This window comes from Gavia stellata, chromosome 28, assembly GCF_030936135.1.
Source record: "Gavia stellata isolate bGavSte3 chromosome 28, bGavSte3.hap2, whole genome shotgun sequence".
Taxonomy (NCBI): domain Eukaryota; kingdom Metazoa; phylum Chordata; class Aves; order Gaviiformes; family Gaviidae; genus Gavia; species Gavia stellata.
The window spans coordinates 8,264,675-8,286,698 of NC_082621.1; the positions used below are offsets into that span (position 1 = coordinate 8,264,675).

The 22,024-nt window shown below is 42.3% G+C and overlaps 1 protein-coding gene across 1 annotated transcript; it reads left to right on the forward strand.

Moving 5' to 3' along the window:
* The first annotated feature begins 1,164 nt into the window (after positions 1 to 1,164).
* Positions 1,165 to 2,115, forward strand: LOC132316715 (olfactory receptor 10A7-like). The gene has a single exon (XM_009820454.2). It carries the CDS (start codon positions 1,165 to 1,167, stop codon positions 2,113 to 2,115), a length of 951 nt encoding a protein of 316 aa, XP_009818756.1.
* The last annotated feature ends 19,909 nt before the right edge of the window (positions 2,116 to 22,024 follow it).

Sequence of the window (22,024 nt, forward strand, 5' to 3'; positions counted from 1 at the left end):
CATCAGACTTTTAAATGCCTGAGCACGTTAGGAGTTTCTTTATTGTGCTTGTAAGTAAAGATCGTCTGTGGCTCCCCGTTCCACAGCTTTCACTTTCATGTTCATGTTAGAAGAACCCACTCACAAAAAGGAGTATTGTGTGAGTTAAGTTATAGCAGAAAGAGAAATTAGATGGAGTCAGTATGAGGAGTGACTGAATCATGATAGGGTTGTATGCAATGCTCTTGCTTTAATGATGTGTTCTTCTCCATGTGCTGTGGTCTGTTGACCAGGTCCATGTGTGTACAGTGGAAAAGGTGCTTCCCTGCTCTGTCCCCATATATGGATACATTTTTGCTGCCAACATGCATTTTGTGTTTTAAGATTTACCAGTGTTGTCCAGTGGTTGGTCGCCCCTTCGGTAAGAGATGACGAATCTGAAGAACGCAGAATTAATGACCACTTTCTCCTCTGTGGCAGGCTGATTTCTTCTCTCTTTCAGTGCACCAGTTTCCCATTCTGGGCAGTAAGAAAACACAAAGCTGCCATGGCTGGCACAGTGCTGCATGAATATCCCATCGGCACCACACACACCGCAACACTCATCAGGGTAAGAAGGCAATGTGACTAATGAAGCAGGTAGTACTGAGCTTTACCTTCTACACTTTCTTAGAATTCTCCATGGATATCTTTCCCTCTAATTATTGCTTCTTCCATTTCCTTTCTATAGACAAAGTGTATTTGGTTTTGCTTTTTTCGGTTTAGTTTTGCTTTCTTTGGACTGTGGGTGTTTTGGTTCTTAGCTGGGCATTCCCTTCAGTGCAGACAGCACCTATGGAACCAGCTGGGACCACAGACCTGACATCTGGGGGGAGCACATGTTTTCAGCAATGAACCCTACACCCGTAATGGAGCCAACCCTTTAATACAAACTCCTCGTAGTTGTATGCTTGGTCACTATCCCAAACTACGCAACTTAGAGAGCACTAACATCACGTGCTTTCAGAATGCACAGCCATTGCTGCCTTACTTTGTACAGCTAAGCCAGCTCTAGAGTTGCACCCTTCGATCCAGTGCCTCTCCAGGGATTCGCAAGAGACGCATTGCTTCAGTAACTGGTTGAAGCATCGTGATCTTGGTGCAGCGCCTACCCCTCCAAAAATCTGTCCATTTGATTCCTCCCAGATGAAGCCAACAGAGGGACCAGAACCAGGAAACCACACTCTGCTGACCAAATTCGTCCTCTCTGGATTGTCCAGCCACCCAGAACTGCAGCACTTGCTGTTCTTCACGTTCTGCTTGACTTACACCATTACCATCATTGGGAACCTTCTCATCTTCATGGCCACAGTGCACCCCACCCTCCGCATGCCCATGTACTTCTTCCTCCGGGTCCTGTCCTTCCTGGATATTTCCACAGCATCGGTTGTTGTTCCCAAGATGCTGGTAAACTTCCTGTCAGAGGACAGGAGCATTTCCTACATGGGCTGTGCCACACAGCTCTACTGTGTGATTTTTTTAGGAGCCACTGAATGCTACCTTTTGGCAGCCATGGCCTATGACCGTTACGTGGCCATATGCAACCCCCTTAGATATGCAATCATCATGAACAGCAGAGTTTGTCTCTCCTTGGTCCTGCTGTCATGCTGCAGTGGTAATATTGTGTCTGTGGTGCAGACAGCTTGGGTGTTCACATTGCTGTTTTGTGGGCCCAAGAAGATTAACTACTACTTCTGTGATATTCCCCCGCTCATTACGCTCTCCTGCACTGACACCTCCTTGTATGAAAAGCAGATCATTACAGCCACAGTGCTGGTCATCTTTACACCATTTTGTCTCATCCTAGTATCCTATGCCTGCATCATCTCCAGCATCCTGAAGATTTCCTCTGCAGAGGGCAGACACAAGACCTTCTCCACCTGTTCCTCACACCTTATTGTTGTAACACTGTATTATGCAAGTGGGACCTTGATTTACTTACGGCCAAAATCCAGTAATTCACAAGACACTAAGAAAGTCCTAGCTCTCATATACACAACCATAATTCCTACATTAAACCCCCTGATTTACAGCCTTAGAAATAAAGAAGTGAAAGGAGTACTAATCAAAATTATAGCTGAGCTAAGGAATATGTAAACTTATTCTGCTTGAAAGGAATCTTTTTTCTCCTCTGCATACTTGGATTTTTTGTTTCTTTTATGCTTGACTTTTTTTAAACACTCTAACTTGGAACACTTGGAAAATGGATGTATCTCAAACTCTACTCAAAGATTTTGTGTTTCTTCTGTCCAGTATGAGTTTATGTGAATCTTATTACTTCAGTATTAGTGATATACTACCTTGCATTGTCTGATGGAAAATGAGGTTTCAATCTTTGTTTCCAAGAAAAAAAAGGTAATATTTCATAAAGTACAGTCACTGTAGCAGAGACTGCAATGTGTCTTGGACAGGTATCTTGTCACCTGGGCCATAGTGTCATTTGTATTTTGCGTCTCTCTGTTCTTTACGCCATGAATAAAATTTTTTGGAGATGTGCCTGAGAGCCTCATACAAGCACTCACAGATAAATGACTCCAGGACCTTGGAATAACCAGATCTCCAACAGCCTCTGAGTGTGCATGTGTGCACATTTGTGTGTATGCATGTCCATGTATGCTCAGACCTTATTGAGAACTTCTTGCATACTTGGGTAGGTAGCAGAGGTGCCCACAGTGTGCTGGAGGTTGGTCTTGGACTGTGCTCAGTGGAAATGGGTTGCCCTTGTCCTTCTCAGTTTGTGCAGGGGTGGCCTACCTGCTGTTACATCATCATTTGCCCCAGGAGGAGTAGACCACTTGAATCTTTGTGATCCTCCTCCTGCCCTGAGTGACATCTGTGGAAGAGACTGTTCCCTGCTCTCCTCATCTCTCATACTGCCCTCATTCAAGGTTTTCTGCACCTTTGCAACACTCCTAATTTTAGAAAAATGCAGTACAGACATCTGCATTTTAGCTAGCTGTCCTTTTTCTCTACATAATGAAGAGAAACAGGAACTTCTTGAGAATAGGTCATCTGTCCTACTTTAAATTCCTAGTTTAGGATCAGGGCCTAACAGAATACTGTGTCCTCTTCTCTCTGGTGATATAGCCTATTAAAAAGGCCATGAAACAGCCGATCTAAACTACATCCGTAGAATATGACAGAAACATATAAAAAAGCTTTACAGAAAAAAACTATAGAAAATGCAGTTGTTGAAACCACAATTAGACATTAGAAGCAGAGGGAGGGGTAGTCATGACCTTATTTAAGTAGCACTTGGGAAACAGTCAAGACTGCAAGAGAGGTGAGTTCTCAACATTTTCAAACTGAGGGAATTGAAACCTATAGTGCCCTTACTGTTATGGTATAGAGTACAGGTGGGAGATGGGGGTATGGTGTTCTCTAGGCATCCTGCTAAAGCTGAGCTGCATTGCAGATAAGACAGAAAAATTTTAACTGTATATTTTTACTTTTCTTAAAGGGGGAACTTAAGGGATATTTTACCTCCTTTGCTAGTAATTGTAAATGCAGTTTGTTTCATTTGTTTCTGTGTTTGTTTTCTTCAGCACTTGGCACTAACGGACCTCAGTAAAGGATATGTCATTGTAGGTAGTCTTATTTCCTAGGAAAGACTGGTTGTCATTGGTTACGATCTATTCAGAATGATAAACAGCAAGTTCCAAGCCTCCACAGGAGATGGAAAGTTGCATTAGGCATCCTCCTGGTAGGACTGAATGAAAGTAGGACTCTCCACATTAAGAATGCAGCAGCAGAGATCCTCAATTAGCTGTTCCAATACACTCCTATATTTCAGAATAAAAGACTGAATTTCAGTAAGCCTCTGTATGCATCTAGGAGTAATTAGGCTTACTATCACTTCCTTTTTGAGACTTTGATTTATTAATTGTCTTTCTAAAAGGTAGAAGCTACTTCTATGAGTTTGAGCCCAATATCTCTGAGAAAATTGAACACTCCAACCTATCAAGACAGAGATGGCCATGGGCGATGGGAGAAGGATAAAGATGGGCTTGTTCTGGGCTTTTTCTGGTTTTGTTTTGGTTTTTTGTGTTTTTATCTTGTTGTTCATTTTACATTTCATGGGAGAGGGGGGAAGGTGTCTTCTGCTACTGTTGAGCCATTCAGATGTTGTAATACTATGTGGAAACTGATTCCATGAAGGTTTGTCAGCATTTTAGCAGAGAGGCAACAGAACTGTCAGAATGGAACATATGAGTCTCTAAGAGATCTACCAAAAACATGAAGTAAATTCTAAATGTGATTTATCCTCTGACTGTAGAAAGAGCTAAGATGACAACCTGGGAAACAGACAACTTGCAGGTATCTGGAGATGGCAGGCAGTGAGGAATTTGTCTTCCCTAACTCCAGTGTTTAATTACCCACACATAGGCATGAAGTACAATTTCAGAGCCCCAGGCATACCCTACCTCACCACCAGCAGCCAATTCAGGAAGTTTTGGGTCTCACTTATGTCCAGCATGTATCTGCCAGCTCCATGTAATGCATCACTCTATGGCATCTAAGTAGCACTGATCAGCTGCATTTGGATACTTGAATGCCACCCCAAGAAACTTAATGGAGTCTAGAGAGCATTTCAGCTCATTACATACATTGAGTTTGGGCAACTGAATTGTTACTGAAATTATGACAGCTCCAGATAGCTGGCTAAAACTTCTAAAGCTGTTGCATGTAGGTGTCTGCATGTCTCGTTGTTAACCCATGATGTTCAAAGGAAGTCTTATGTGTACAGTCAGCAGAGTCTTCATGGTGCTGGTTGATATGATATGGTACATAATGGAAACCTCATTCTCCTGCAGCTGGTTCTCCTTGAAAAGGGCACTCCAGGACTGAAAACATCCCTTTAAATCCATATATGTGATGCTATTTGAAAATCCATTAATTCCTACTCAGGCATTTTCAAAAAATTTTCCTGTGCTTCAGAGAAATACTTTGAAGTCCTGGTGGACACAAAAGTTGAACAAGAGTCAGCAACCTGCCCTTACTGCAAAGACGTCTAATGGTATTGTGGGTTACATCAGGCAAAGCATTGTCAGCAGGTTGAGGGAGGTGATCCTTCCCCTTTATTGAGTGATGGTGAGGCCACACCTGGAGTACTGTGTCCAGTTCTGGGCTCCCCAGTACCAGAGAGAGATGGACATACTGGAGAGACGCCAGTAAAGAGCCGCCGCAAAGATGATTAAGAGACTGGAGCATCTCTCCTATGAGGAAAGGATGAGAGAGCTGGGATTGTTTAGCCTGGAGAAGAGAAGGCTCAGAGGGAATCCTGTAAATGTGTATAAACACCTCATGGGAGAGGATGAAAAAGACAGAACAAGACTGTAGTCAGTGGTGCCCAGTGACAGAACAAGAGGCAATGGGCACAAATTAAAAAACATGAAATTCCATATGAACAGAAGAAAAAAACTTTTACTCTGAGGGTGCTCAAATAATGGAACAAGTTTTCCAGAGAGGTTTTGGTGTGTCCCCCTGCAAAGTTATTCAAAATGTGACTGGACAGAATCCTGGACAACTGGATCTGGTGAAACCTACTAAGTCACAAATACCCCAAGATCATTCTCTGAAGCCAGTTGGTCCCCAGCCTGTGCTGGGGCATGGGGTACTCCAGGTGCAGGATTTTGCATTGCCCTTTGCTGAACTTCATGAGGTTCCTCTGCCCATTTCTCCAGCCTCTTGAGGTCTCCGTGAATGACGTCCTACCCATCTGGTCTAGCAACACTACTACCAGCTTTGTATCATCAGCAAACTTGCTGAGAGTGGACTCTATCCTGTCATCCAGATCATTAATGAAGAGGTTAAATAGTACTGGACCCAATACTGACTCTTGGAGTACTCCACTAATGACTGGCCTGCAGCTGGACTTTGAGCCCCTGATCACAATCCTCTGAGCACAGCAGTTCAGTGAGTTTTCAGTCCATCCCACTGTCCAGTTAGCTAGTCCATATTTTGTCAGCTTGTCTATTAGGATGTTGCAGGACAGAGTGTGAAAAACCTTACTGAAGTCTCCCCTCATCCATCAAGCCAGTCATCTCATTGTAGAAGGCTATCAGGTCAGTTAAACATGAAATCCATGCTAACCTCTGAAGCAGCTCAAACCCCCTCATATGCTGCTAGTATCTCCTTTTCAGTTGGAGTGTAGCAACATCCTCCATACCCCCAGCTATAAAACCCTAGAGGTCAACCTTGGATCTCTCTGAATGTTTTCTGCCAAAGACTCCAGGTGAGACCATGCTCCCCAGGTGTGGTGTAGAGTACACTCCTCACAGCTTGTACTTTCTGGCCTGTCCCAAGGGCTGCTGCAGGAACTATCTCTTGTTTGATCTGTTCAAAGTCTTATTGCAGCTCAGGGTCCAAATGTGCCCTTCTTTTTTTCCCTGAGGTTTATTGCTGAGCACGACATTACATGGCATACAATATCCCTTTGGACAGTTTGGGTCAGCTGTCCTGGCTGTGACCCCTCCCATCCTCTTACCCAACCCCTAGCCTTCTAGCTTTTGGGTGGGGGGAAGAGAGAAAACCTTGATGCTGTGTGAGCACTGTTCAGCAATAGCCAAAACACTGGTGTGTTACTTACACTGTTTTAGCCACAAATGCAAAACACAGCACTATAAAGGGCTGCTGTGAAGTAACTTTCTAACTCCATCCCATATGGATCTTTCGATCAAGGGCAGCTGACAAAGGTCATTAGAAGCTGCTAGAGCTTACTGGAAGCTTGCCAGAAGTAAAGGACCCCTGTGGCTATCCTTATTCTATCCTTATCCTTTTCCTCATCTTTACCCTTAACTTGCAGCAGCAGGCACCCTCTAAGTTCCTCAGGGGTTCCTAGGAGTCCCCTGACAATCCCAGACAAAGCCTGCAAAAGTTTGAGAATATCCCAAGGAAATCTCCAAGAAGCAGAGCCCAGAAACTGCTGTGCAAACTGCTGCATCTGTTAGCTGCCTATTTTAGCTGTGTTGAGGATCTTTCAGTGTGGGAAATACCTCTGGAGGTTTCTAAGTCAACCTCCTTCTCAAAGATAGTTAAGTTAGGTCCTTGTCCAGTTGAATTTTAAATGTCTCCAAGGATGCTGTCCCACAGCTTCTCTGGGCCCCTGTTCCAGCATTTGAACAGCTTCATGGTGAAAATATTTCTTGTTTTGTCTAATCAAATATGACTTAAGCTTTCTATTCTTAGAACTGAACAAACCCAGTTCCCTTAGCATCTCCTCAAATGTCCTGTCTTCCAGTGCCCAACTATCTTCCTGGCTTTCCACTGGAATCACTCCAGACTATCAACGTTTTTCTTGTAGTGTGAAGCCGTAAACTGGAAGCAGTATTCCACATATGGTCTAACAGGTGCTGAGTTAAAGGAACATAAACACCCTACCCCATTGATCGGGCTCAGGATGCTGATAACCTCCATCATTTTTCAGTAGTGCTGCTAGCCAAGCAGGCAGTTGCCCCTCCTGTACTCATGCAGGTGATTAATCAATCCATGATGCAGGAGTTTGCATTTATCCTTTCTCAGTTTCATGAGGTTTCCCAGTTTCATGAGGTCCCTCTAGTGTGTCTAGGTCCTTCTGAATGGCCTCCCTTGCACCTGAGTATATTGACTGTTGATCAGTGCCAGTGATGGACAGTGCCATCACTTCACACTGATGTTCTCTGTAAATTGTATAAGACTGTTTTCTCTTTCCTCCTCCAGCTCTTTGATAAAGGTATTAAACAGTACAGATCCAGGGATAAACCCCTGAGCAAATCCCATCACAACCAGTCTCCAGGTAGATGACAAACCGTTCACCATTTCCCTTTGAATCCAAATACCATCCATCCAGTTTTTCCCCCATCTAGCGGTCCACCCATTCAGACCATAATATCCAAAACTAGATACAAGGAAGCTGTGGAAACTGCTAACAATATGTGGAAGGCGAGACCATCTGATCCCTCAATGTTATCTGATCAAGGACCTTGTCAAAATGGTATCATAAGGAAAAGGAGAAAATAGTAAACAAAACATTCAGACACACAACCCTGACACGCAAACAATGATGGAGACATTGAGAGAGACAACAAGAAACAGAGCTAACCAGTCACACTAATTGATGGACTGTAAAGAAACTGCAGGTATCACTTCAGAGAGGGCCAACCTGGACTTTGCAACTGATAAAAATGCAGATGCTCCCAGATACTGGAGGGGGCTTGTGGGACTGTGCACACTGAGGAAGAAACGTACAGGGGAAGGGGACTGGGGATGAACATAGAGCGAAATAGAAAGGGGTATAAAAGGGGCAGGTTGCATGTGAAACAGAGACAGTCAGTGTGTTTGTCTGGCTGAGCCCTGCACATGATCACTACAGTCTGTCTTGTCTTCTTATTAAAACTTTCCTTAACTCTCTCTCTGTGTACTCTCTATCCCATGTGTACATGTGCTGCAGAGTCTAAGTGCCAGCTACTAAGGGGACCAGTGTGAGTGGGTTTGGTGCCAGCTACTGGAGTCAGACCAGCAGTGTAGGTGCCTGTGGTGTCGGCTACTGCAGCCATTGAGGACCCAGTGTCAGCTACTGGTGCCAGTGGGGTCTCAGCTGCCAGGCATTGGGGCAGGAAGAGTGTGTGTTCCCAAAACCAGGTACTGGGAGGGACTTGGATGAGTGCAGCCCGTGAGATGGCTCAGCACCAGTGACAGGGTTGGAACTGTGGGTCTTAAGCCCGTGTGCCTGGATGACAGCTGCTGTGGCTGGAGGGGGCAAATGTTTGTATCTTCCCCAAACGTGGTCTGCATCAGGGGTGTATGTGTGTAACTCACTAGCAAACTTCAAGCTGGACTAGCTGTCAAGTAATGAGACCATGGGTCTGGAATCAGGTGGGCAGATGGTCTGTGCCCAGCGGAACCCACGAGTGTGGGGTGCCTGTGGACCAGTGTGTGACTGCTGCATGTTTGGTGCATCAGGTTGGACCAGCTGGCAAGTAGGTGACCTGTGGTGTGTGTCTGAGGGCTGGCAACCAGGTAGGGGTACCAGGTGGACAGAGGGGCTGCGCTGATGCTTGGAGGACCCACAAATGTATGTGTGCTTGTGAACCCTGAGTGTCACGTGTGTGTCTGCACTAGTGACCTCCTGTCTCTGCCAAGCCCAGCAGAGGGGACATGGCTGTCTGTGCTTGTGTCTGATGTGGGCCCTGTGTGCTGCTGCTGCTGGAGGCACCGCCTTGTCTGTGGCAGTGTCTGTGTTACTGGCCATGTCAGTGTCCTGCATGTGCCTCTGTGTGTGTGTGTCTTTGCCACTGTGTGTCTCTGGGATACGTGCTTAACTTTGCTACCGATCAGACCTGCAGATGGGAAAGCGTCAGCCGTGTGCCTCAGCCTGGGCAGAGACCTCAGGTCCCTGGGCAGCTGGCTGGGCTCCAGTGCTGGAGGCTGCATCTGCTTATACCATCCCTTAACAGAGACTATGTTGAAAGCCTTGCTAAAGTCAAGTAGGTTACATCCACAGCTCTCTTGTCATCCACAGCTCTCATCATTTCGTTATAGAAGGTAAGTTGTCTGGTCAGGCATAATTTATTACTGGAAAATCCATGTTGACTATTCCCAATCATTATCTTTTCCTTTCAGAAAGAACTTCCAAGAGGACTTGCTCCATGGTTTTCCCCTGGGTTAAAGGCTGACCAGCCTGTAGTTCCCAGATAGTTCTTACCCTTTTGAAGATGGGTGTAACATTTGCCTCTCTCCAGCCATCCTGATGATGGAGAGGCCTCACAGGCCTCACAGTGCCATCAGCCAGCCATCTCTTCACCGTCAGATACACTCCCCTAGGTCTCATGGTCTTGTATGGGTTGAGATTTCTCAAGAAGACTCCTTACTTGATTCTTTCCCACTATTGGTAGTTCCTTTTCCTCTTGAGGCTCTGGCTCTTGGAGACATTGCCAATGAAGATCAAAACAAAGAAGGTACTGGGTACTTCAGCTGTATCTCCATCTGCTGCCACTAAATCACCAGCAGCATTCAGGATGGACTCGCATTTTCCTTGTGTATTCTTTTTCGATTAATGGGAAAAGGTTTGCGTGGAGTGGAATGGCCACATAAACTGTGTACACTGCCAATATCTGCTCTCAGCCACTTGTGATCCCAAGCTAAACCAATGTTTTCTCTGGAAGGAAGTATCCGGAATAAGAGTCTGAAATTAAGACAGGGTCATACTGCAAGATACCAAAGGGTGTTTTGCTTTGTATTGTGGCACAGCATTGATTGTATGTACGGCAGACCTGAAGAGGCACAAGAAAAGACCACTTTCATGTGCAAGATCTGCTGAGATAGTGATTGAAACATTCTTGATGCAGTCTGTTTCCATACTGTCTCTCTGCAGTAATGGGTTTCTTGCTGGAACAGGGTGGTTCAGCTCAGGAGGAGCCCAGAATTAAATTAATCCATACAATAACTAAGCACTGTCCATTTATAGACACACACCACAATGTATTTAGGCAGAAATATCAATGATTACTCACTACAATTGTGAGAGATTTTCATGGCCCATTTTTAAATGTCAGCACTGGCGTAGAAAATTCTTGACAATTGCTCCAATGAAACCTTACTAACTGAAGTGTACAAGAAGAGGAAAAGGAGATTTCACTGTTACAGAGGCGAATCAGTATTTGGCAGTCGGCACAACTGGGGTTGGCAGTGATTCCAATGTTGCATTTAACATAAATGGGTTTAGCTGAACACCTTTTGAACCATACATGTTCCTCATTATGATACTTGCTTTTTTTTTAATTAAACTGTGTTGTTAGGGTTTTTTCAGGGTTTTTTTTTTAGCTCATTAATCTTTTGGGCAACACTTTGGTAAGGTCTAGATAGGAATAAGGGTAAATAGTAGTTTACATAGGGTAGGAACCATCTTTCTTAATTTTGGGCTTCTGCAAAACATAGAACTATGTCTGAACTAGACACCTAGACTACTTCATAGCCCATGGAAAGCATGAGGTGTTCTAGATCATGACTGGCCTGTTCCAGAGGTAGACTGCTGAGCAGGGCTAACAAATGAAGATCAGGAATTGCCTGTTTCTCCTCTTGGATTATAAATGGAGTTTAGGGAAATAACTCTTAGGTTAATCTCCATGCTGTAGGGATGTCACTTTAACTATGGCAAACGATTCCTCACCAGTGCCTTTGCCTGTAAGGATCCCCAGGGCATGCAGCGATGAGGAACCAAAGTTCCATGACAATATTAATTATGCTGGGTTTTTTACCCCTCCATTTCCTCCTTCTCCTCTTTCTTTCCATGCTTTTTCCCACTAGGCAACACGGTCATCTTTGCTGCCACCTTTTCCAACCCCAGACTCCACAATCCCAAGTGTCTCTTCCTCTCCCAGTTGGCACTGGTGGTCATTGTCTGCACCACTATGATCATACCTAAGATGCTGGGAAGTTTATTGACCCTCAAGAATAGCATCTGCTTATCTGAGGGCATGCTCCAGCTGTACCTCTTCATGTGGTGTCTGGGGAAAAAGACAGCACTCTTGTCAGTGATGGCTTATGACCACTGCAAGGCCAATTTCTTCATCTTGCACTGCAGTACCTGAATGAACATGAGAGCATGCATGGGGCTGTCTGCCATGATCATTGCTGTGGTCAGTTCCTGGGTGCACAAAGGCCTGATCCTACCATTGACCTTCTGCAGTCCCCACATCATGAGCCACTCTTTCACCCGTTGTTGACACTCCCCTGCAGCTCTAAAAGGATCAGCAAAGTCATGGCCTTCATGGTAGATATCTTCATAGTGATGGGGAACTCTCTCCTAATGTGCTTCTCACACTGCTTCATTCTCAGATCAGTCTTGAATATCGTGACCACATGCAGGGAAGAGGAAAGCTTTGTCTACTTGCCTCTTCCCCTTCACTGTGTTGTCTTTTCATTATTCCACATCCATCTACATCAATATCAGGCTGTGCCCAGCTATTCCTTTGACAGAGAAAGGCTTGTAGGCTCCTAGTGCATTTTGGTGATGCCAGCTCTCAACCTAACTAGTCTGCCCTCTGGGGAACAAGAAGGTCTCAGTGGCCCTCAAGAAAATGGGACCCTATCTTTGGATATAGGCTTCCAGAGGACATCCATAACAGGGTTGTTTCCAGGTCTGGAGTTTTGGCATTCAATTTCCTGCAGGTGTATGACTCTGAGCAAGCTCAGCGATGTCTACAAGAAAGACCCAAGATGCCCATCTCTTTTTCCAAGGTTTCCTCGCTGGTCCAAAACTGGCTTCCTACCTGTATCCTCTTGGACCCAATGAGGCACACTGGAAAAGGAAAAGTCATGGAAGGGTGTCAGGAAGACAGGCCAACAAACTTGCCTGAAGAGCCTGTGTGGGTGCGGACTTTGGCTGCAACAGTGGCTGCGGAGAGCTCCTGGATACTCACTGTTTGTGGCATAGGCCCTGATGGGAGTGCTGGGTTGGGGTGGGCCTGCTCATGGGGCATGGGAGCCCTCACTTCTTCCTCATGCACCTCCACACAACCCCACCGGGAGGCAGTCCCAGACCACCCATTGCTTCTAGCCCTTTCTTGCACAGTCTCCTGCCCCAGCTCCCAGATATCCCCCAGGCAGCACACTGCCCCTCCCTGCCCTGCCTTTTTTCTGTTGCTTTTTCAGGTATTAATGCAAAAAACTCTGTACCAACAAGAAGTTATATAATGGCTTTTAGTTTTCTTTTTTTCAGTGAGTCATTCCCTTTCAGGCAGGTCTTACAAAAGTTTTGATCACATGTTTTAAATAGATATTTTTTGGTTGAGCATTATGTCTTGTAAACACTATATCTATAAGGACTGGCGTTTTTATGATTGTAGGATTCTAGGAGTATGTCATCTCCTACAGCAAGAAGTGGTGTGTAGTAATGGTGAAGCTTCAATAAGATGACTCGCTTGCTACACACTCCACTTCTTGCTGTAGCAGATGACAGCCACCTAGAATCCTGCAATCATAAAAACGTTTAATTACTTAAGTCCATGAAATCATGTAGATTGGAAAGGACATTGTGAGGTCTCCAGCCCAGCTTCGTCCTTTAAGTGAAGCCTGTTTAAGCAGGCTGCTCACGGCCTAATCCAGCTGAGCTCTCAGCACTTCCAAGAATAGATAGCACAGCCTCTTCAGATTGCTTTCACTGTTTGACCACCCTCAAGCTAAAAAAGCGCTTATTTATACTGAGTCAGAATTTCCCATGGTCCAGGCTGTGTCCTTTACACCTTCTTCCACTGTGCACTCTGAAAGGGGCAAACTCTGCCTCTGCCACACCCTCCATTAGGTAGGAGAGAAAGCAATACAATCTCCCCTTAGTCTTCCCTTCTTCAGGCTGAACAAGCCCTCCTCCCTTAGTATCTCCTGGAACAAGACTGCTCTTGCTGGGGTGCTCTAGCCCCCTAATTATCTTGCTGGCCTTCCAATGGACTTCCTCAAGTATTCCAGTATCTTTCTCATACACACAAGAAAGGTATTGTGTATCTGGGCACACAACACCAGGTGCAGTCTCATATGCAGGTATTGTAGGGGAGAAATTGTTTCTTGACCTGCTGGCTGCACTCTTGATAAGACAGCCAAGGATGTGGTTGGCCTTTGCTGCAAGGACACACAGACATTAAACCATGTCAAGAAGATCAAGTAATCAAGAAGATCAATAGTAATCAAACAATAGTAAACAAAACCCATGGCCTTGTTCACACAGGCCAGCGATCACCCTTCTGGGGCTAATTGATGACTGGTTAGATGACTAGCTTGGGGGTACATCTTCATATTGTAGACATCTGGATGTAGGTGAGATTCACACATTGGAGCATAAATGTTACAGAAGGATTTTTCAAGATATTTCATTACCTCTTATTCCCCCCAAAACCTAAAATTAAATTAGCCTTTTACCTTTATGCAGGTAATAGCAAAAGACAAGACCACTATTTGGTCAAAGGAAATGCCTGATGCTCCCTGTGTTTGATGAAGCAATGCTCTATGGAAAAGCTGAATTAATTGCATTCCATAATTACTTCTCTCTTTTCATTACCTCTGAGGTAGCCTGTATATCAGAGTTATGTCTGTGTGGCTAAATTTTGGTGAGATCAATTCCATCCCAACCAAGTGTATGCCTTACCTGGAACTAAATGAAAAGTGCTTCAAAACACCAAGATGCATGAAAGTAAATAAACAAAACTGAAAACACTATTTTTTAAACAGTTCCTGGGATGCTTTTCAATAAGGGACAATCTGTTTTTGGATATATACAGAAGTATTTCCATTATTTTCTCTGTAAAAAAAAAGAAGTCTAGTGATTACACTTACTGACATACATATACACAAACACACTCCTGCCTGCCCTATTGCTGGTACCCCAGACACATGATCCCCTATGACCCATAGTTCCCTCTCCAGTTGCAGGTTCTTACACCTCCATACAGTTGCACGCAGAATAGAGAGTCCCTTTGCACAGGAAAACAGTTAGAAATGGAGCTTAATAAGAAGACAGTGTTACAAATCTGTAATATAAAAACTCATCTACACAATGTATGCAGGTGAGCAGGCACTTCTTTATTGCAACGCTGGACACACAGGGGATCGCTCCACCTAGCGTGCGTGCCTAGCTTCTCCGCTACCAAAGTTATATACAATCAAAGTATACATATTCATCATATTTTCCAAGAAACAATTAACATAGTCATACAATTTCTGAGAACTCATTAATATATGTAAATGCTCGTGACGCATGCGCCTTCAGGTACACAGATGGTCATCTAAGGTCCTCTGGTGGTCGTCCATAGTCTTCCTCATGGTGTCCTTTAGTTGAACCCAATCTTTGCGCATGCTCAGGTTGGTTGCAAAATCCCATTCTTGGAATCTTCTTAAGTTTTCCCCAGTTTACTGACCAGGCCTACAACTTATCCTTCTCTTGACAAACAAATTCTACCTATTCACAATGCTACATTGTTCATAGCTAGTTTATGATTAAATCAGGGATAGCTCATACCTAGTTACCCTTATACAGAAAATATATATATATATAATTTTTAATCTTTTATTAATCACTTTCTAGCTTATAATTTTCTGTCAATTTCCATGCCTATGAATAATCAGTGGTCATGTCCATTAATATCTATTGATTGGCATTCTTCTTATTAATATCAAGATGGGGAAGGTAAGGGCATTTTCAAGCAGCATCACTGGTGCATATCAGGTCAAACAAAACTTTTCTATTCAATTCTTCATCGTTCCATCTTGTTACTGTTAGTTCCTCAGTATGGAATGGCGACTCCCTGGTGAGGTTCCTATGGTTATTGTTTCTAACTTAACAATCCTAACTTATTTATTTATTAATTAAATTTAACCTTTTCTCTCTATATATATATATAAAATCATATTTTGATTATAAAAAAATCAGAATATTTACAACAGTTCCCCCCTTTGAAAGTTTTGAAAATTATTTCAATACTTTCATTTTTAATCAGTTAAGCATATTATATGCTTCAAGTACAGTTGTCAAATGAGTTAAATGGTTCATCATCCTCCAATTTATAATATATAATATTACTGATAGAATAAGACTGATTAGAATCAATATCAGGAGAACCACAATAGGGTGGCATAACTTATTTAGGATGCCTGTAGCAGGAGGTGACCATCCAAAAAGTGTGTCCCACCATTTATGTTCCGCATCCTTTTCCACCCCCTCTAAAACACGATGTATCTCTTTCACATTGTGGTGTATAGTTATTAAAGTTCTTTGTCCGTTTTCCTTGACCTTTTTCAAAATTTTGATTAAGTCTTGGTGTTGTAGCAATTGTTTCGCTAAAGTGAGATTCATTCCAATGGGTGTAGGCAACAGTTCCTGAATTAAGGTATAATTGGATTGCAAAAGCTGGTAAGATGTGACTGGAGCCAAATAAGAGAAATCACATCCTGTAATTCTAGTGAAATTACAAATGCAAAAATTTGAGTGATTCCTAGTATCTATAACTACATCATCTACAGATATAAAATCACAAGCTGTTCTCAAACATACACATCCCTTACCAACATATATAAGCACTGTTTCGGGGTTTTCGTAAGGGCGAGTCTCAAAATAACAAACATTTTGCTCAGTATCTAAACAGATATCCTGACCTCTGATTGTATTACCTTCACAGATGAACCCTTGTTGTTCTCGTACAATACAAGATTCCAAATCCACACTTTGCCACTTCTGTCCCACTTTTTGGGCCCATACTCCATGCTCAAATGGATAGAGTATGGTTCCATTGTGATTTAATCCTAATGCAATAACAGGGTAAATTGGATATATTGATGCATTATGTATAGTTAATGCATAGGTTGTAGCTGTACTTGTGACAGGATCGTAGGTAAAGTTTACCAAATTCCACCAGGATTGCAGGTTTTTTTCTCTAAATTAGTGGCCTTATTTCAAATTATTTTTCGAATCTTGGTGGGAACAGTGTCTTTTTCACCTTCTCTTATGATTGAAGCAGCCACTGATTGTGCCCACAGTTGTGCCTGGATGCAACTGAGAGCCAAAGATAGGTTATCTTGGACCACACTGAGTGCATCTACAATCAACTCATGGTCTTTCACATTCACCTTTTCCCATTTTGGTAATATATTTGACAACAGTCACTGATTAATTTCTAAAACCAATAGGGAAGATTGCAAAGGCCATTGCAATTTAGCCAATTCACTAGTTGTAGTAGCCAATTTGTCTCCTGACATATTTTACTCATTTGCCTTTTCAATGTCTGATTCATTCTTTTTACTTTTTCACTTGATTGAGGCCTCCAGGGGGTATGCAAATTCTAAGTGATGCCCAGAACTTTACTAATATTTTGTACTATTTCAGCAACAAAATGTGGGCCTCTATCAGAAGATATCCCAATAGGTACTTCCAATCTTGGAATTATTTCTTGTATTAACCATTTAATGACTTCCTTTGCTTGATTGGTTCAACAAGGAAAAGCTTCAGGCCATCCTGTAAAAGTATCAACCCCCACCAGAATGTATCGATACTCCTTTTGTCTGGGTAATTCTGAAAAATTGATTTGCCAGTAGTCTCCAGGTTGCACTCCCAATTTCAAGGTTCCAGTTGGAACTTTTCTCTTTATCACCAGATTGTTTCGCAAACAAATTTCACACTTAGTAGAAATCATTTTAGCCATTCCTAACATTCTTATAGATACCACATATTTCTTTAAAAAGGTGATTAATGCTTCTGGGCCCCAATGACACTCTTTATGTTTTGTCTGTAATATCTCTCTCATCAGAAATGGGGGATTACTACCTACCTGTCCCTGAACTGTGACCCACCATCCTGCTAAATTCCTTTTTGCGTCTAATAACTTCCCTAATTTCTCATCTTCCTCTGAATATTTTGGTTTCTCTTTTGGTAGCGTAATGTTTTTTGTAGGAATTAATGCCATTTGCAAGGCATTCCTTTTTGCTATTCCTCTAGCTCCTTTATCAGCTAATCCGTTCCCTATAGCTTTTTTCCTATTTCCTGATTGATGTGCTTTACAGTGCATGATTGCCACCTTTGTCGGTCTCTGGACTGCTTGTAACAATTTCAATATTTCCTCTTTGTATTTGATGTTTGCCCCTTGAGAGGATAATAGTCCTCTTTCTTTCCACAATATCCCATGGACATGCACTACACCAAAGGCATACTTTGAATCAGTCCAAATATTTACTTTCTTTCCTTCCCTCAGTTCTAATGCCTTCGTCAAGGCTATCAACTCTGCCTTTTGCGCTGAGGTATTGCTGGGCAAAGCATTAGCCTCTATGACTGATCGCTCCGTTGTTACCGCATATCCAGCGTAGCGAACTCCATTCTCCACAAAGTTGCTACCATCTGTGTACAGTTCCCAGTCAGATCCTCCAATGGTGTGTCCTTCAAGTCCTGTCGGCTGGAATACACCTGTTCGACAGCAGTTAAACAGTCATGTTCCAATTGTCCTTCTTCCTGCACAGAATTCAGGAAAACTGCAGGATTAACTAGGTTAGTTGTTTTTAGTATCACATCATCTTGCTCCGTCAATATTACTTGATACTTCATCATCCTGCTGGGAGAAAGCCAGTGACCCCCATTTTGTTCCAAAACAGTCACCACCATATGTGGTACATATACCACTATTGTCCATCCCAAAGTTAACTTTCGGGCTTCTTGTATGAGCATTACCGTAGCAGCAACTGCACAAAGACTGGTAGGCCATCCTTTACTTACTGTGTCCAGTTGCTTGGAAAAGAGCCCCACTGGTCTCTTCCAGCTTCCCATCCATTGTGTCAGTACTCCCAGTGCCAGATGCTGCCTTTCATGAACAAACAACTGGAAATCTTTAGTCAAATCCGGAAGTCCCAGAAAGTTTAAAAGGTCTATCGTTACCTTTATGCAGGTTGCTCTGTCCTCGGTGGCGATCAGTATATCATCGACGTACTGTAAAAGCAGATGACCAGGTAACTCTGGATGACTTTGTTTCCACATCTCAAGCTCTTTTGCCAGTTGATTGCCAAAGATGGTCGGGCTATTCTTAAATCCTTGTGGTAGTCTTGTCCATGTTAATTGTGTTCTTCGTCCTGTTTGTGGATTCTCCCACTCAAAGGCAAACAATTTTCTACTTTCCTTTTCCAGAGGTATACAAAAGAAAGCATCTTTTAAATCAAGCACTGTAAACCACTGATGACTTTCCCTTAAAGTTGTTAAAAAGGTATATGGATTCGCAACTACAGAATGAATGTCCTTTACTATCTGATGTATTGCCCTTAAATCCTGAACTAATCTGTATTCACCTGAAGGCTTCCTAACCGGTAAGATTGGAGTATTATATTCGGATTCACATTCTTCCAAAATTCCACATTCCAAAAATTTATCAATTAATTTCTTAATTCCTTGCCTAGCTTCTGATTTTATTGGGTATTGTTTTATTCTTATCGGTTTGGCATGTTCCTTTAATTCAACCTTTACAGGCTGGGCTACCTTTGATCTTCCAGGTATTTCAGTGTTCCAGATCATAGGTATCACAGCCTCATCTACTTCTTGTGGTATTTCTTGCATTTTTGCTTTTTCCTGTATCAATAATATACCCCCTGTCTTTGATTCAGGTATTTTTAAATAAATGTCCCCTTTTTCAAAAATTATTTGTGTATTTAATTTAGAAAGCAGATCTCATCCCAACAAGGGCATCAGACATTCTGGCATATATAGAAATTCATGTGTAATTACCTTACTTCCAGATTTCAAATTAAGGGGTTTTAGGAAAGGCCTTTCTTCTTGTTTCCCAGTCGCGCCAATTACATTTGCAGTTTTATTTCCCAATTTCTCTTTACAGGTGTTCAAAACAGAATACGTTGCCCCGGTATCTACTAAAAATTCAACTGCAGAGTCTCACAGCTTAATTGTAACCAGAGGCTCAGCTGGGTTCTCCTCCGGTCCCCTTCAATCATCCAAAGTTATCATTCTCACAGATTCCTGCTGACTTGCTTTCAATTTGGGGCAATCTGTTTTCCAATGCCCTTCCTCCCAACAGTACGCACACTGATTTATCCCCAATGTCATATTAAATCCTTTTTCCCCAGAATTCCTAAATCCTCCTCTTCCCTTCACTTGTCCCCTTCCTCTGCCTCTCGTCAAACTTCCTGTTAAAAGAGCCAGCAGCCTATTTTCCCTAACTTTCCTTTCTTTCTCCTTTTTCTGTTCTTCTTTCTCCCGATTATTACAGACTCTCCATGCCACTTTGAGCAGCTTATTCAGATCCCTTGAATCTTCCCCCTCCAATTTCTGAAGTTTCTTTCTTATATCTGGGGCTGATTGCCCCCTAAAGATAGAAGCCAATTGAACAGCCTCTTCTGGTTTTTCAGGGTCCAGATTAGTGTATTTCCTGGCAGCAGTTTTTAACTTTTCCAGGAATAATGAGGGGGATTAGTTGTTGTCTTGTTTTACTTCATATAATTTTGACTGATTCATAGCTTTTGGCAGTGCATGCTTAACTCCATACAGTACCCATCCTTGGTAACGAGTCAATTTCTGTCTGTGATCCACAACATTCGGGTCCCATTGAGGATTCCCCAAAGGGAAATTCTGTTCTATGGTTCCAATAAGTACACCACTTGCACTTGCTGCCTCTGCCTGTGTCTTTGCTGTCTTTAACACCATCTGTTTCTCAGTGCTGTCTAGTAAGTTATCGAATACCACTTGCAAATCATTTCAATCGGGATCCTGAGTCCTAATAATTGTTTCCACAACTCTAGCTACCCTTTCTGGATCTTCTCTGCATGCTCCTGCTGCCTGTTTTCATGCCATTAAATCAACAACAGAAAACGGAACTTTCACATATCTTTTCAACAGCTAAAGCCATCACTAAATTATCTCGACTTACCAATTTACATTCCTTCTGCCAATCAGTTCACTGCCTTAAATAAAAGAACAAATCCACATACGGTACTTCTTTCCATTTTCCTTCTCTTCTACAAAACAACATTAACTGCAAGATAGTATTATAATTCAAAGTTTCTTTCTTTGGCCACTTTTCCTGGTCTTCTAAAACATATAAAGGCACCAGTGATTACAACATTCAATCATTTGACTCCTACTCAAATCATCATGCAGCTTATTCCAATGTGCTAACAAATATTCCAAAGGTGACATGTCATCAATAGTTAAATTCCCTGCATTCTTATTCTTAAACAATTTGTTAGCACCATTCTATATGTATGTATTTTTATATATATTTATATATATAAAAATAAGAAATATAAATATTATTAAACAAATACAAATATTATAGTTATATATATATTTAAATAACAAATATAAACAATATCTTAACCAATGCAAATATTTGAATTCTAATACCAATACGAAAGAGGTATAGAATATCAAATATCAAATTAATGCAAAAGATAATTGTCCCTCATGCAGCTTATTCCAATGTGCTAACAAACATTCCAAAGGTGACATTTCTGGTACTTTCTCATCAATAGTTAAATTCCTTGCACTCTTACTCTTGAAGAATTTTGTTAGCACCATTCTATATATATTTTTTATATATATATATTTATATATATAAAAAACAACAAATATAATTATTATTTAATAAATACAAATATAATTATATATTAATAACAAATATAAATAATACCTTTACCAATACAAATATTTGAATTCTAATTCCAATACCAAATTGGTATAGAATATCAAACACCAAACCAACACCAATATTTGAGTTCTAGTACCAATAAGAAATTGGCATAGAGTATCAAATACCAAAACCAATACCAATACCAAATTAAATACCAGAAGACAATGGTCCAATTTTGCAAATGTCCAACCCAGTAATAGCTTTCGCTTATGACTTATGGGCAGACGCCTAGGCTCCCAATACACAAACGGGTACCCTCCAAGCCCCAACCCTGCGAAGCTTTCACCGCGCCTTACAGGCAGGCTACCAAATGTTGCAAAATTCAACACACCAATTCCAAAATTCCGGAATCCAAAACCAAATGTTGCAAAATGCAACACATCATTCCAAAAAAAGAAAAGAAGTGCCTTACCTTTTTATTTCTCCAGGGAATGTTGCGAGGAGCTTTTGGGTCGAGGAAGATGGTCCTCCTCCGAGAATCCCTCGGTGACGGCTGGAGTCTGATCCACGCTCGATCCCTTCCAGTCTCACTCACAAGGTCCCATCTGGGTCGCCAAAACTGTTACAAATCTGTAATATAAAAACTCATCTACACAATGTATGTAGGTGAGCAGGCACTTCTTTATTGCAGCGCTGGACGCACAGGGGATCGCTCCACCTAGCGTGCGTGCCTAGCTTCTCCGCTACCAAAGTTATATACAATCAAAGTATACATATTCATCATATTTTCCAAGAAACAATTAACATAGTCATACAATTTCTGAGAACTCATTAATATATGAAAGTGCTCGTGACGCATGCGCCTTCAGGTACACAGGTGGTCGTCTAAGGTCCTCTGGTGGTCGTCCATAGTCTTCCTCATGGTGTCCTTTAGT

Excerpts from the sequence above, each read along its gene's own strand:
- LOC132316715 (XM_009820454.2), top strand. The coding sequence starts at position 1,165 with ATGAAGCCAACAGAGGGACCAGAACCAGGAAACCACACTCTGCTGACC.